Here is a 16720-nt window from a genome sequence, read left to right on the forward strand (position 1 = left end):
GTTCTAAATAAATAACCCAAAAAGAAGATTCAGTGTCACATTCTTTGGGCCATCTACCACAGGAACCCCAAGACGAAGAAGCAAATAAGGAGATAACGTTATGCCCAAATAAAACCAGCAGCTCCTTCGGGGGTCAGTGCTACACATATAATTTGTATGTGCATTTGTTTCTGACTGTACATCAGCATTTTATCTGTGTTTTCTGAAACTGTTATTGGATCATAGTACCAGAGAGCCCCAGATCCATATTAGAGGATCTCCAATCTGTTACCTGTGATATCCATCTAAACCACCACTGGAAAGGATTTTTAAATTTTCAGAGTTGTGAACTTTTCTATGGTGGGGGTCAATCTTTTTTTTATGTGAGCAATCATGATTGGATAAATGTTATTTACATTATTTCTTCTAGACTCCTTTTTTAGATATCCTGATTGTCAATAGGGCAGAATGGACCAATGGGACCATCATGATTCATTACAATCTATAATCATTGATAACATGTATCTGCATTTGGTAAGACCCTGTTTTATGCATGTGCATTATGAATGTATCTTGGCTTTAGAATATGTTTATCCATAAGTATAAATCATTCAGCATTAGATTGATGACATGGCTGAACCTTCTATTTTGGGGTTTTGATTTATTCAGTACTGTATATTTAAAAAAAAAAATCTTACATAAAAATAACAAAAGAAAAACTCACCCAAGCTCTACTGCTATATAGTATAGTTGGTGTGTAGAGTAGTTTGTGCTCAGGCTAGTTAAGCTCACAAAAGATCCATAGAAAGTACAGGCCGGTAACTCGACAGCTTCTCCATAGAAAATATTTATTTAAGCATTACAGCAAAAACATCATCCAAAAATTCTAATGCTTTTTTGCCTTAGGCCTTCAGATGAAGGCCTCAGGCCAAAACACGTCAGAATTTTTGCTGTAATGCTTAAACAAATATTTTATAGGAGAAACTGTCAAGTTTCTGGCCTGTACTTTCTATGGATCTTTTACATAAAAATAACACTATATTACAGGTTCTTCATGTAAGCTGGAAATGGATGTGAACATTTGCATACACATCAACCTATATACATTTTCCTTTTTGTTTTTAAAGGGTAATTAAACAAAGAACAACTTTAACCATTCTTAGACATGGTGGCTGCATTTGTTTTGTTTTTTTCCAAGCTAAGAATGTTTTCAGCAAATATAGAAAATGCCTGTTGATCTTGATAGAAATGTGTTCGAGACTTTATAAGCTGAACTGGAAGGATAAAACTATTTTATCTTTCTTCTGTGAACTACTATTCTCCTCATTCCCTATGCAATGAAGATGAACAAAGACATGTGTGATGTCAAGACTGTTAGGTAACAGTTGGTATGGCTCCCTCCATAGTTCTGTATATACAATGGAGAAGTAAGGGTAGCCACCCAGCCACCCAGCCACCCAGGAAATAGGTGAAAATAAAGGAAATAAAGCCAGAAAAAAAAAAAAAGAAAAGGAATACAGCCACCGTATCTGAGGACTGGAAGGCTGAAATATGTTAAATATTTTTAGGGGGCTTTGTTTGCTTTCATTTTTAAATGCCTTTTGGCTAGATTATGGAGTAATTACAACTTTTTTGTGCTGTATGTGTCCTTTTGTCAAGACTGCTAGCAGTGGACTGGTTCTAGCTAGGAGTTATACATTCCCAGGCAGGTTATATTTGCATGCACACTGCTCAAGCTAAAGCCCATGTGTGATGCTGACTGAGGCTCTATAATTGAATAAATTGAAATTTAACAAATGAGCTAAAAGCTAACATGAAATGGGTGGGCCAGCACTAGTGAGGCTGGGGAAGAAAGAGCTAGATGAGGCTAGATGTCCTCCAGACAGTAAATTAAAGTGGAGGGCCACCCTAAAAATAAAAATAGCATTATTATTCTTAAAAAACTAAAAAATAAAACATTAGAATTTTTTTTAACTTACCAGAAACCCCTGTTTCTAGGTAGTCTTCCTAATCTGCCTCTTCCTATTCCGCTGTGCTTCCCCCTCTTCGCCGAGCTGCCCCGTTGCCTTCTGGGACATGTGTATGTGTCCCAGAACACAACGGGGCTATTCACAAAACTCTGCGTGGCTGGTGCATGCGCAGTAGGAAACGGGCAGTGAAGCCGCAAAACTCCACTGCATGTTTCCCTTAGTGAGGATGGCGGTGACAGGACACGATACGAGGGACGTATCGGCCTCGGGGGGGGGGGGGGGGGCAACATTGCGGGTGCCGTGGACAGGTAAGTGTCCTTATTAAAAGTCAGCAGCCACAATGTTTGTAGCTGCTGACTTTTAAAATACAATTTTTAAGGCTGGAACACCCCTTTAAGTGGGCTCTATATGACTTGCTGCAGCTTCTAATGTACACTTTGAGAAAATCACAGTGTGCAGTGTGCAGTGAAATGAGTAGGCAATTTCTGTGGAGGAGAGGAGCCTGTACAACTGTGCAAGACTGAAGGCAATGCTGGAGTTCACTTTATGTTTAGGCTTTGCTGATAAAATTACATTACCATTTACTTACTCATGAGTTGCTATTGCTTCAAACAGTCCGTACATATTATGAAGATTGTAGTGTGATGAGATGTTCTGGTGGCTGGAGGCACAGATGGTGGTATCACGTAACACTTTCCCAACAACATCTGTAAGATAGACGAACACAGACATTAGAAGCAAATACAAGCCAATAAAATTGTATAACAACAGTACACAACATTTTACATTTTTAAACATTACATTAGGGCTCTGTTCACATCTACATGCTCCAGGAATCCGCAGAATCCCATGCTTCAGAAAGCTTGAAAAATGCACATTGCACTTGGGATGCCATTAATTGTTAATGGCAGCCCAAATGTGGGAAACAAAGGTTTGATTTGTCGTGCATAAAAACAAAATGTGACAAATGAGGCCGATTGCGCGACAAAAAAGGCACTAACCAGAATGCTGGAAAACACTACATGAGCTACTTTCCCGCTTTTACTTTACGCTTTTTGTTTTGCATAGGGTAGACCATTGGATTTAAAATCGGATGAGCTTAAGGTTCGGTTAAGGTTAGGTTTGGACATTACTACAGCTATTATACATGACAGCTTCCCACTGTCAATGGTTGCTAAGGAAACCAGTGGAGTCCTTAAAAACAAGAATGTTACCGGTCCAATTTACTGACTTGGCAGGGAATCCATTTAACCAAGGGTAGCCATGTAATAAAGGGGCAGGAATAGTTTATGGATAGAAATGGCATTAGGGGTTTTCCATTATTCATACCAAGACTTTCAGGTCTGGTTTGAATTTTGAGGGGGAGCCCAGGAAAAAAAAAAGCAGTACATGATCCCCCACCAAAAATTGGGGAAAGGGTGGAGGGATGAGTTTAACCATACCGAGCCACATGCCCTTTAACCTCAAGCAAAGCACCTCTTATTTATGTTAATGAAGACAAGGGCCTCTTCCTAAGAACCCTGGCCTGTTGGTTCTGGGGGTCTGCAGGTGGGGGGCTTATCAGAATCTGGAAGCACTCTTTAGCAAAAAGAGGCTACCCAGATACCCGCTCTTACTCCATGTGAATGAGTAAGGGTACATAGTACCCTTACTCATTCACAAAAAAAAAGTAAAATGGAAATAAAGACAGGAAGATTTTTTATTTGAAAAAAAAGTCTCACAATGTAAATCCACTGTCAATCATATTGTCTAGTGATGTAGGTTTATCCTCATCAGTTACAATGGCATTTAATTAACTTCAATGGAGTTGTGATTCTGCAACCTAATTTTAGTCAAATCTGCCTCATGCCGAATTCAGGCCCATCTGACCCACCACTACTCAGCTACTTAAAATCTGCTGTGCCAGGGAGAGCCTGTGCCACTGTTTAAAATGGTGGTTTTACGCCAGTTTTTGTAAGAAGCACACTAATGGCACAGGTGTGTGCTGGCTTCATATAGGAGCCAGAGTTAGAGCTCAGAACCTGACCTCCCGAAGGGGTCAGTGTGAAGGGAGCAGTTAACGTACTGTTCAGGTCAGGACAGACCAAGGCCAGAGTCTGAAAGAGATTCCATGAGGTACAGAGCAGCTAGGAAGCTGCATGGAAAGACACAGAGCTGAGGTACAGCATTTATGCATGAACACTGGATCGTGTTTGATGGTGAGGAGGACCAAAATGTACTACTCAGAGCAGTAAAGCTGCCACAAGAAAGCCAGGAGGCTGAATGTTATGTTTGTTGCATTGATGGTGTGAACCCCCTGCATGGGAAGGCATACCTGAACTGTTGCCGTTCTTTTAAATAAAAGTGGTCAGGAAAGTCCTGAAAACTATTTCTGGCATAAACTCACTCTTTTGGCACTACCACTGAGCTACAAAACCCCAACATGTCACACTGCATTAAAAGTACATTTTTGAGTCAAGCCAAGTTTTTTTTTTTTTTTATATTGAATAGCATATAGGAAATACAAACCCATATTTCTTAGTAGAATAGACAAAGGCTAAATCTGACAGTTTCACATATTGCTTCACTTTCTCACAAAGGGATAGCATTTTCACTAAAGCTGGCCATAAATGAGTGGAATTTAAAACAAAAAATATTAGGAAAGTTCATTTGTTTTTCTAATCATTAGTGGGGTTAAATCGGTGTTCATTTTTCAACTACAGTGATGGGAAAATTTGAAGGAGCAGGATGGAAATGTAGCGGGGATATAATGGTGTATTAATGCAATGAATGTGAAGTACAATGTAAATCTATGGACAATGTATTCACTAGTATATGATGCCATCTAGTGATCAAAAACTGTAACTGGACCTTAGCTATTTTTCTTTTCTATGGTGTTGAAAGATAAGAGGAAGTGACTGTGTTTACTGTGGTCATTTTGACCTTATCTACCCAGGAGTCTGTGTGACAAACCCATGAACACTTTGATATGCAGTGCATGCTGGGTAGGGTATAAAAGGGAATGCAGCGGCCATATTTGTTCTCTTGGAACCACGTTGCCTGCCTGTGCGGAACTGTGTGTGAGGTTCTCGGACGCATTGGTAGATAGTCACCGCGGAGTGCAAACTGGACTGTTTGCAGGGTGACTGGACGGAGCCAAAAGCTGGTGACCAGACCGACGCGGATCGGAGACGCTTGTTGAAGCAGCAGAGAGATGGATCCAGTCGATGGAGTGACATGGAGCATCTGGCCTAGTCAGCAGAAGCAAGCTGCAGCTGTAGGACTCAAGCCATCACTCAGAACTCTGATCCGATTGGTGAGTGGGTTGTGGCCCACCCTTTAATCTATTACACGTACTTAGACTTACTAATAGGCCTTGCTGGAACCTGTTGTTCCACGGAAGTGCAACTGAGCAACTGACACTTAGTAGGCTCAAGGCCCATTACACTTTGGTATCTAAGTGTGATTACAAGTTTCTGGAGTTACATCTGGAGTGTTCTAAGTTAACTTTCTCTACTTACCCCTTTGGATTACAATTATTTGAGAAACTATTTCCTAAGGAGGAAATACATTAAGTGAGGACCCACGTTAGACTTTAAATAAGGGGAGCTCCCAGGTCTAGATAGTAACATACCTGCATGCTGTTTATTGTATTTGACTGTTGATTTATGCTGTGCTGACGTTCTACATTGGAACGACAGTGCAAACTCTGTAACCACCTATTTGTTATATTTTCAGTAAAAGTATTCCTGTTTAAGAGTGGTTTACTGTGTTTCCCCACCAGGTGGAGCCAGAGGATCCTGAGGGATAGACACAGGTACATTATATTGTTTACACTGTATTGTATTATTATTGCACCACAGCTGTGCCAAGGGGACAGAGTCATTCAGAAGGGGGGTTTCTCAGTAGAGTGCAGGTCCAAATTAAATCAGCAGCTCCTTGGGGAGTCAGTGCTACAGAAAGTTTTCTCGAACAAACACATTTCTAACAGTATGTGTCATTCTTGTTCAGTAAAGTCCATTCGTTCCAAAATCAAATGATAGAAACAAAAGGAAATCTTTTAAACGACAACTTAATGTTCAGACAATTTTCATGCAAATTTTCCTAGGATTTTTCCTCAGAGCTTTCGTTCAAAATTATATTCATCTATGGTTAGGTTAAAACAAAAAGTGAAGGAACCCCCCTTGCTGAGACTTCAGACAGGTCTCAAAACCTGCCAGAAGGTCCTGAAACCCTCCAAGGAGCCCAATTCCCTGTTTTTTTTGTTTGTTTCAGACCACTCTAGACCAAAAATAAAATTGGTCATATTACAGAGACCTATGGATAGGCTGGAATGGCCCCCCTGAAACATTTAGTAACATGGGTCCTCCCTGAGATACTGTCATAGGCTCTATTATCAAATGTACTAGGGACAAAGCAAATGTTGATTTTTTTTTGGAAGCCCCTAAATTATTTCCCTGTAGACAATACCCGCCCATTCTTATACATATTTGAAATGCAGTCAAACATTTGGCTGTCCAGACAAATTGATCCTATTGGATATTCCAATCCTAGACCAACTCTGTAATATTCTTGACTCCAGGTTATGGAAATCACACAGGATTGTCACCTTATCAGATGTGCATCAGGAGGATACCTTTACTGTGTAACGTCTTCTATAGATTACTACAACTAGGAATGAGTTCGGTTTTCGACTCGAACATCAGCCGTTCGTCTGTTCGACTAATTCAGAACTTTGTGGACCGTTCGCACCAAATCCGTGTGGCATGAACGACCCACAATGCACTACGCCATCGCAGTGCATTGCTAGCTCATGATTGGCCAAGCATGCACTGTGACCCCGCATGCTTGACCAATCAGTGAGGAGAGCCATAATTGGCCACAGGCAGGATCAATTACAGAGATAAAACGATAATTCTCCCACTCTAGAAGACTCTGGTCCCACCGCACCTTGAGTACGCTGTCCAGTTCTGAGCACCAGTCCTCAGGAAGGATGTACTGGAAATGGAGCGAGTACAAAGAAGGGCAACAAAGCTAATAAAGGGTCTGGAAGATATTAGTTATGAGGAAAGGTTGAACTGAACTTATTCTCTCTGGAGAAGAGACACTTTAGAGGGGATATGATTTCAATATACAAATACCCTACTGGTGACTCCACAATAGGGATAAAAGGTTTCCACGGAAGGGAGTTTAACAAGACTCGTACCCACTCATTAAAATTAGAAGAAAAGAGGTTTAACATTAAACTACATAGAGGGTTCTTTACTGTAAGAGCAGCAAGGATGTGGAATTCCCTTCCACAGGCAGTGGTCTCAGCGGGGAGCAGTTTCAAGAAACTATTAGATAAGCACCGGAACGACCCCAACATACAGGGATATACAATTAAATACTGACACATAATCACGCACATGGGTTGGACTTGATGGACTTGTGTCTTTTTTTCAACCTCACCTACTAGGTAACCTGACACACACTGACCTACTTGGCTGACATACACTGATCTACCTGGCTGACATACACTGACTTACCTGACACACACTGACCTACCTATCTGACATACACAGACACACACTGACCTCAGATGATGTGACCTCCTGCTACTGCAGCTCAGCCGAAGTGTGCGGCGTGCCCATCACAGTAGAGTAGACAGCAGCAGGCACTCCAGGCAGCCAGAGTCATGACAGAAGAGGACAGCTGCATGCCCGATCGCTGAGTAGGGATCATCTCACATTGACGCGGCAGCCGCATTGTAATTCACACCTTCTGGAGCCTGCAGCACCTATGATGGACGTCACACATCCCGAGGTCCCGGTATTGGACCAGTGGGGCGTCCATCATACGCGCTGCAGGCTCCAGAAGGCAGGACCTGCTATGTCACTCGGCCACGCTTGGGGTCAGATCGGTCCCCGCTTGAGGCTAATAACAGAATTGTGAATGCCCAAGACCCGGGCTTTTTGGGAACTCACTTGGGGCTCCAGCCCCCCCTCCCGACACCACTGGCTTGGACTGACACCCATCTCAGCCTCTCAGCGGGCCACTGAGAGCCTGAAATGGCCTGCTCCACCCCCTCCACAGCTCAGTGCCCTAATGAGCGAGGAGAGAGCAGACCAAAGAGCTGTGACTGACAGTCTACAGCTCTCTGCTCACTGTGCCCTGAAAACTGAGCGATCAGCGGTGTTCGGTCGATCAAGACTAAGTGTAGAGGTGCCAGGGGACAGATGCAGCATCCACCTACAACAACCAGCTATTTCGTCAGACAGAATTTGAATCAGTCGATCATTATTCGACCGATCCAAATTCTAATCTTTCTGAAAAGTTGGAATTTGTTAGAAAATGTATAAACAAAACAAATTTAAACGGATTTCAACAAAATTCCTTACTATTCGTTACTATTTAATTTGGAGATTCGAATACTTCCGAATCTCCGATTAACCCAAATTTGTCCGAATTTGTAATTGGACCGAGACAAATTGCACATGTCTAAAGCAGTCTTTACCTTGCAGTTGATGATAGGTTTGAGAAGTGTGGTATATAGTGATTGCAGTGCTTAGCAGCAGAAAAAAAGGATTGGGTATATGGGAAGAAGTCATTCCTAAGGCTCAGATTAAATTAGGCAACTAGAAGCAAAAGTAACATGTGGCCTATTAAAAACTTACCAGGCACATATGGAGGGTTTTCAAGACTGTTGTCTGGACAGCCATCCAAAGAACCATGAACATTATTAGCCGGCTCATTCATGTCCTACGTCAAAAGGTGGAGGCATTAGGCAAGGAGGGTCCAATGAAATTGTTTAGTATCACCATTTATAGAAATACCACAAATAAATTATGCAGGGCTCATATCATTAATTCATAAAAACAATAATGCTAATTTGAAAACTGTAATAACCCATAGCAATCATTCAGATTTTTATTAGGATGGGGCAATTCACCAAAGCCCACTTTGTTACCTTGGCACCAAGATTCTCAGGTAAGATATGAAATCCTTTCATTACATAGAGAGAAGTTGAAGGGATTGGAGAAAAGTTGGAGGGGCTAAAAACTAAGCACTGAAAAATAAATCATTGCATTTCATTTTATTTGCCAGGTTAGTCCTCATGCTTATGCAGGAGATGAGAGTTTGAGTAACAAAAGGTTTATTTTGGAAAGTGAGTGTGAACTGTCCTTCATCCTCCCTCCTACATCATATAGATGAAAAGAAAGCTGCCTTTATTCCTGGGCGGGTGCCAGTATTAAGAAGGATGTACCCATTCCCCCCTCAGGTGCCAGTATTAAGAAGGATGTACCCATTCCCCCCTCAGAACCCCTTAGCCCCCACCCTCCCTCAGAGCTCCTCCAAAGCCCTTAAACTCCCTGTCTACTTCAGCATGCCCCAGAACCTCTCAACCCCCTCACCCCTTAACAGCACCCCCAAAATTCTTCAGCTCCATGCCTCCTTCGGAGTGCCCCCAGAACCCCTCAACTCCCTGCCTCTTTCAAAGCCCCTGACAGAGACACCAAAGCAGTCTTCTTCCCACTGACACCACCAATGTTGGGCCATTAAAAACAACAAACACTAGGATATTTTGTCCCTCCTAATAACGCTGGAGCATTTTTTCCTCCTAACAATGGTGGGCATTCTTTGATCTCACTGACACCACCATTTTTATCTCTGATACTGTTAGCACTGTTTTACCATGGAATGCTATATGCTTTTTAAAACCTTTAATTCATAGTCGTGAACTAAGCATGCATAATCATTGCCTCTACTGCAACCATTGCTCCTACTTTTTTTTTTTACAGTGCACTCAGCATTACCTCCATTTTGGTGTTGCACTTTTAGCCCTGCCCCTTCATTCTCCTGCTCTCTTAGGCCGCGTACACACGGGCGGATTGTCTGCCCAACTTAGTCCGCTGAACCGTGTTTCAGCGGACAATCCGCTCGTGTGTGGGCTTCAGCGGACTTTTTCAGCGGACAGTCTGACGGACTAAGTCTTTCGGAATTTCCGTAATTTTGTCCGTCCAAACTTGGTTTCAGCGGACAGTCCGCTCGTGTGTAGGCAAGTTGGACGGACTAAGTATGGCGCATGCTCAGAAAGGATTTACACGCCGAAGGTTGCATTGCAGTGTATTGGACGTCGAATTTCTAGTCCCGTCGTACGTGCCGTACACGTCATCGCGCAAGCTTTCGGCGGACTGTCTGCTCATCGTGTGTGGTCAAGTCTGTTCATTCAAAAGTTGAACGGACTGTCTGTCGGATTGTCTGACGAACTTAGTTGGGCAGACAATCCGCCCGTGTGTACGCGGCCTTAGGCTCACCGATTGCCAAAAGTTGCCAGATACGATAAGACATTGAGCCCTAACATATCTGGGATCTGAGATATGAGATCCTTACTTTTAGCTCGGGGTCTGTAAGTCATTCTTGATCACACTATTTTTTTTTGTGTGTGTCATGTGCCAGGGGACTGTATGGCAGCCATGTAAGCTCTTAATTGGCCACTAGATAGCACCTCAGTCTACAGGGAATGGTCTAGAGACATTCTTTCTTTTGGGTTTAGAGCCCTGGTTCCCAGCCTGTGGCCCGGGGGCTGCATGTGGCTCTTTGGTATATGATGTGTGGCCCTCGGACCTCAGCAAGTCTGTTGTGAGAACATTAAGTAATAGCATTGATCTCTACTGGTCTCATGTTATATGATGGCCCTCTCAAACAGTTCATACATTGAAAAATGATGGTGATGTCAGGCGCTGCATTGGAGGCCTCCTTCTTTTCAGAAGTTTACAACCACTGGTCTAGAATTTTGACATGCAGATCCCTGGAATTCCACCAGGTGTCACCATTTGGTAGTGTTGGACAATCTTGTACTTTGTAATGTGCAACAGAACTTTATTTATCCCCACTCCCCCAGGTTGCTGGGAAGCCATCCTTCCAGTCATCAAAGTTGCAAAAATAGTATATAAGGGGAGTGGTGCATGGGGTGCTCAGTCATGGGAGGAACAAGTCTGCTGCCAGGAGACATGTAGCCTGCAATGCAATTCATATGGTTTCTCTCTGTGGGGAGGCCAAGGACTTCACCGTCCATTGGGAGGTAAGATTAGAGAATGCCCAATGCTTGGAGATGTCTGGACTTTATTTCTCTAAGCTAAAGGTAACAGCTCTCACTCAATAGATGTAAGAATTTATTTGTAACTGTGTTTGAGTTAGGTTACCAAGCTAATGCACTACCATCTGAAGAGTGGCTGAATTATCACAAAGGAGAGCATCATAAAGGTATGCACCAGTCTGGACATTATGTTATCCCTGACTAATGGGAACTTCCACTACTACTTCCTCTGCACTTCTGGAAAGTGGGATCCCTAGCCCTGAGGCCAGGGTCAGATAAGCCATGGGATCCTATTCAATTCAGGATGGAGTGCCTTTAGGGGCTTCTGAAGGGAAAGGAGACAGTAGAGGGCCATCCCAGGAGCAAATCCCTGAAGGCCACATGTTAACGGTTTCTGTTGGCAATTGGGCTCCACCCACTTTAACTCTAACCACTTTAATGGTTAAAAATGTACATGTGCTGCCCGCTTCGAATTTAGGGAGATCACAGGGCTAAATTTATAGGTTAAATGGCTTTCTATCCTCAGTTTTGTCAGCGGGCCAAACCCTGGTGAGCTTCTCATTGGTGGGTTGGACTTGGCTTCGACAAAATAGGGATGCAGTGTTCTATTAGGGCCCTTCAGCTCTTATTCTTCTGAGAAGGTCCCAGGCCTCCCACCTCAAGGTGAAGCTCAGTGTAGGGAGAGTTTAACCTGTAAGCAGGCTGTGTGTTGGTTTTGAGGCCCCAGGGCTAAAGTCAGAGCCTGTAGGGTATAGCCTCATCTTGTGAGCTAGTTGTATGCCATGAGGTCCTGGGTCTAAAAGGTATTGCCTCTCCCTGTGAGCAGGCTGTGTTCCTGGAAGCCATGGGTGCCTACGATATTTTCATTGAGTCATCAATGAAATAGAGAAACATTAGAACTTTGTATTGTGCGGATGCTGTGCTCCAGAATAAAGCTGATTAATGCTACTGAATGCTGAATCCCACCCAGCTACTCCTATTTTTAGGAGCTGTAGAAGCCCCATGTGAGATTTCACTATTCTACCGAATGAGTCCTTCTGTCCTACCTTTATACCAAGTTCAAACAAAACATTGAAAACCACCTTCAAGTGTGGACCTCTTTTCCTTTAAATGTATACAGTAAGTGTGTTTTATCCTGGGGAACGGGAGTGTCCTATGGGGGAGTCCATAAGAGCCCTTTAGGCGGAGACACTGTAGACAGGACAATGCTGCAAAACTCCCACGATACATATATTAATTCAAATGGTAAAATATTTTACAACATCACCCCACAGTACAGTCTCTTAGCATTAAAGGCCCAAACTAAAATTCTCTGGTGAGCCTAAGATTATAAAAAAGAACAATAGAATCAATGGCCCCAGGAGAAGTACACGCTATATACCTTGCATGCATGGCTGTTGAAATACATGGCAAGTAAAAATAAATATACCTCTTGGATGGCTAAACAATGACCACCAATCCTAAACCACAAATCTACTCAGAACATATACAAATTATTTGTGCTTTTTCATAATTCGTTTTTACTAAACTTATTGTGAACATCTTCTATTATTACTTACAATCCAAGCCCCATCAAAAGGCACTTTTTCATGAAAGGCCTTGAACATGTCGTGCCACCATTTATGAGCTTCCGGATTTGTGAAATCAACAAACACAGTATAGCCAGGCCAGACCTGCAGAAGAGTTTTCCAAAACAAGATGATTAATTGTTTAAATGGAAATCACAAGTCAGACATTATACCAGTGTTCATTTATTGGATGTTATATGTGAACTAACTTGACGAATTTCATTATCCCCTAATGGATGGACCTTTCATTCATCTGCCCCTCCTCCATTTATAGAGCACTTTTCATTGCTGGACAGTCAGTACAGCTTCTATAAATGGTGGAGGGACAGAAAGGATGGACATTGTTGGCATGTTTGACAAGTGCCTTTGACAGGTGCCGCAAGACTCAAAGATGATAGTCCAGCAGACCATATTAAACCCCCCCCAGCCCCAAAGGATCATAGTTCCCCAGCTCATATTAACCACTAGCTGACCAGCCACGGCAGTTATACTGCGGCAGGTTGGCTCAGCAAATCGCCATAGCTGTTCATCGCTCCTTTTAGACGTGACAGCAGGCACGCGTGTCACCAGAGCCAATATGCATGCCCGGCGGGCGTGATGACCGCCAGGCACCCGCGATCGATTGTGACAGAGTGAGAACCGAGGTCTGTGTGTGTAAACACAAATATCAGCTCTCTCAGGGGAGAGAAGAGAGATTGCGTGTTCATACTAAGTATGAACACCGATCTCTCTCCTCCCCTAGTCAGTCCCATCCCTCATACAGTTAGAGCACACATAGGGAACACAGTTAACCCCTTGATTGCCCCCTAGTGTTAACCCCTTCCCTGTCAATGACATTTATACAGTAATCAATGGCTATTTTTAGCTCTGATTGGTGTATAAATGTCAATGGTCCCAAAATAGTATCAAAAGTGTCCGATCTGACCACCGCAATATCGCATTTCTGATAAAAATCTCAGATCGCCACCATTACTAGTAAAAAAATAAATAATAATAAAAATGACATAACTCTAACGCCTATTTTGTAGACGCTATAACTTTTGCGCAAACCAATAAATATACGCTTATTGAAATTTTTTCAACAAAAATATGTAGAAGAATACATATCGGCCTAAACTGAGGAAGAAATAATAAAAAAAAAAATTGGGATATTTATTATAGCAAAAACTCTAAAATATTGTGTTTTTTTCCAAATTGTCGCTCTTTTTTGTTTATATCGCAAAAAATAAAAACCGCAGAGGTGATCAAATACCACCAAAAGAAAGCTCTATTTGTGGAGAAAATAAGAAATGATGTTTTGGTACAATGTCGCACAACCGTGCAATTGCCAGTTAAAGCGACGCAGTGCCGAATAGCAAAAAATGTTTTGTCGGATGATCCGACTGTGTGTGGTATGCATCGGACTGTTTCCGTCTGAATATCCATCGGACCCAATTTTCCAACTTGTTGGAAATATTTTCCGACAAACTGGTCCGATCTGACATACTCCGATCATGTGTAGAGAATTTTGATCGGACAAAGTGCCACGCATGCTCAGATCAAATTCCTACATCAAAGCTATTGGCTACTAGCGTGAACGTAGTCCCGTCGTAACGAAATAACGTCATCACGTTCTGAACGATCGGATTTTCCGACAACTTGGTCCGACTGTGTGTATGCAACAGTTTCGGACACAATCCGTCGGACAAAATCCGTCGGACAAAATCCAATGGATTTGGTTGGCAGAATGTCCGACCGTGTGTACAAGGGCTAAGTCATTTAAATTGAAGTGAAGTAAAGTAAGTAAAGTAGAACTAATCCCACTGATTTATAACTGTCACAGTTACTAGTGTTCTTAGGTTAAATATCAAACAAACAGTCAAGCCATCAAATGGCAGGTGTCACTGATCACACGTGCAGCACCATGGCAACTGCAGATCAAGCAGAAGCGAAGATTGCAGCTTCCTTGGCTGTAAAGGATAGGAGGGTTCAATTCCTGTTTAAGTTTGGCAGACCATGACAAAAATATTAGGTTATGTGGAAAAAAGGTATAGCAAAGATATAGCATTTACATTGGAGATTTAATAAGTGTTCAGTGTGTTTTTAAAAACAAAATTTCTGTTGCCCTTTTTTGTAGTGTTTTTAAAAAAAATGGTTGGACCATTCTCATCCAAGTAGTGTATCTTCTTTCTTCCTGCTTTCTGCTCATCCATCAATGCATCCAGACTATTGACAGGAATATTTAAATTCTTTTGTTTGGGCCAGTGCAGGAAAGAGAATCTTCATTTAAATAGAATGGCAGTTAGAAATTATGTTTGAGTTTAAACAAAGGGAACAATGTTTGCAGAATTAACCCTTAGCTAGAAGTAGTTGGTAACATTTGAAACCAAACTAATACCATTGATATAACAGTTTTTCAAAATAGTTACATTCAAGGCATGCAGTGAATGAATGATGTGTATATAAAATAAACCTTGCGCTGAAAAATCATATGGAACAGACTGCTGCACCTGAATACCAGAAAAGAAGTAAAATAAAAACACATAAAAAGACTGCGCTGTGTGTCTGCATAAAAGTAATGAATACTAATATGAATATACCCCAAGTGATATATCAATCCACAAAAGAAAAATATAACTTTAGCACCAATACTCTAGTAGTAAAATTAACATAAATATAATGAATATCCAAAACACAAATTGAGTCAAAATATCACAAAGTGACCATATAATAACACCTCTATGGTGCAAAGATCAATGTCCAAAAACACAAAGTGTTATGGCCCGTACACACCAACCGAAAATCGGACGACAGATCGTCCGACTTTTTTCGCTTAATAGTCACAAGTAGAAATTGAATAGGTTACTAAAGTCACAAATTCTCGTACGACAGAAAAAAAAATCGGAAGTGATGTCATGTGTTGTAATGTATTTGTATTGTATTTTCAGGACGACAACTGTACTGACTAAACGAAAATCATAAGATCTGGTATCGTACGAGGACAATTTTCGTGCTTGCCGGAATATCAGATGAATTGTCGGGATTAGCTCTCGAAAGCTCTGTACTAACGATCCCATTATCGTAAGGCCGCGTCGAAATCTGTATTTTCAGGTCGTGTGTACGGGTCATTATGCAGTGTCCACATATTTGTTGGAGAAAATAAATATAGATGTAGTTAAAGTGCACTGTCCCCAGTGTGTGTTGATATTTAAATAATACAGTGCCTTCATCCTTCACCAGTGCTCATAAGAAATTGTAACCTCTTACTAGATTGCCATGATCTCTATATTATAGGAAATCATGTGCAGCATGAGATAAAGGATTTCTTTCATCCACCTGTATCTAGCTACACGGCAGCATTCGTGCAGGAACACCTCAGCCTCCACACATCCATGTCAGATCACACACTGCAAACCTCAGATCCGCTGTCCTTTAGTCTCGAACCATGGTGTGTGTATGAAAAGAGGGGAGACTTATCGTGCAGTATAGTAAATTAAGGTATCCCCGCGCTATCATCAAGGGCATAGACTATCACTAAGGATAGGTTGCAACAGACCACCGACAGGGGTATAAGCCCTACCCCCCAAACAACAATAAAGGTGAAAATCAAATAAATGGTGTTGCGCTACCTTCAAAAAATTAAACTAAACTAAAGTGCCTTGTGCATAAGTGTATATTATCAATAGTGCTAAATAACGAACTAACAAAGATAATGTCTCCTCCTATTACATAGGTGTAGAAAAATCACCCTAGGCTAGACAATTATGTAATGCACAGTATATAAAGAATGGTTCAAGATGTATGAAGTGCCTCAAGCAAATTAAATCGTGAACAATCAAGTAGGTGAGTAAAGTGTCCAGTGCTTAAACATAGCAGCAAAAGGAAACAAATAATAAAGTGTCTTGTGCTTTAAATATTCAGGCAAATATCTTAAAAGTAATACAATTTTAAAAAATACACGAAACAGTTCTTATAAAAAAAACGTGGAACACACAGTGCAAAAATAAGCAAAAAACAGGAGAATAGAGTCTTTATGTGGGCTTAAATGAATAAAGTGACCAGTGGCTTATTCAGTGTTTCTCCAGATAAGGCGACAACAACCGTGTCTATAACTCTTATATCTCCATTGTTCACGGCACACCAGGTGGAGTGGCCCCTTACCTTAC

General features: G+C 41.7%; 1 protein-coding gene across 2 annotated transcripts in view; it reads right to left on the reverse strand.

Moving 5' to 3' along the window:
- Positions 1-16720, reverse strand: part of LOC143935621 (lysosomal alpha-glucosidase-like) — a 205676-nt gene that overhangs the window by 42695 nt on the left and 146261 nt on the right. For both annotated transcript variants that reach the window (XM_077459616.1, XM_077459617.1), the window contains 3 exons: positions 12567-12680; positions 8585-8669; positions 2539-2656 (listed from right to left, as the gene is read on the reverse strand). In XM_077459616.1, coding sequence (XP_077315742.1) covers positions 2539-2656; positions 8585-8669; positions 12567-12680 — 317 coding nt within the window. The remainder of the gene's footprint in view (positions 1-2538; positions 2657-8584; positions 8670-12566; positions 12681-16720) is intronic.

Source organism: Lithobates pipiens, unplaced genomic scaffold (assembly GCF_037356315.1).
Source record: "Lithobates pipiens isolate NorthernLeopardFrog02 unplaced genomic scaffold, aLitPip1_a1.2 Scaffold_28, whole genome shotgun sequence".
NCBI classification, from domain to species: Eukaryota; Metazoa; Chordata; class Amphibia; order Anura; family Ranidae; genus Lithobates; species Lithobates pipiens.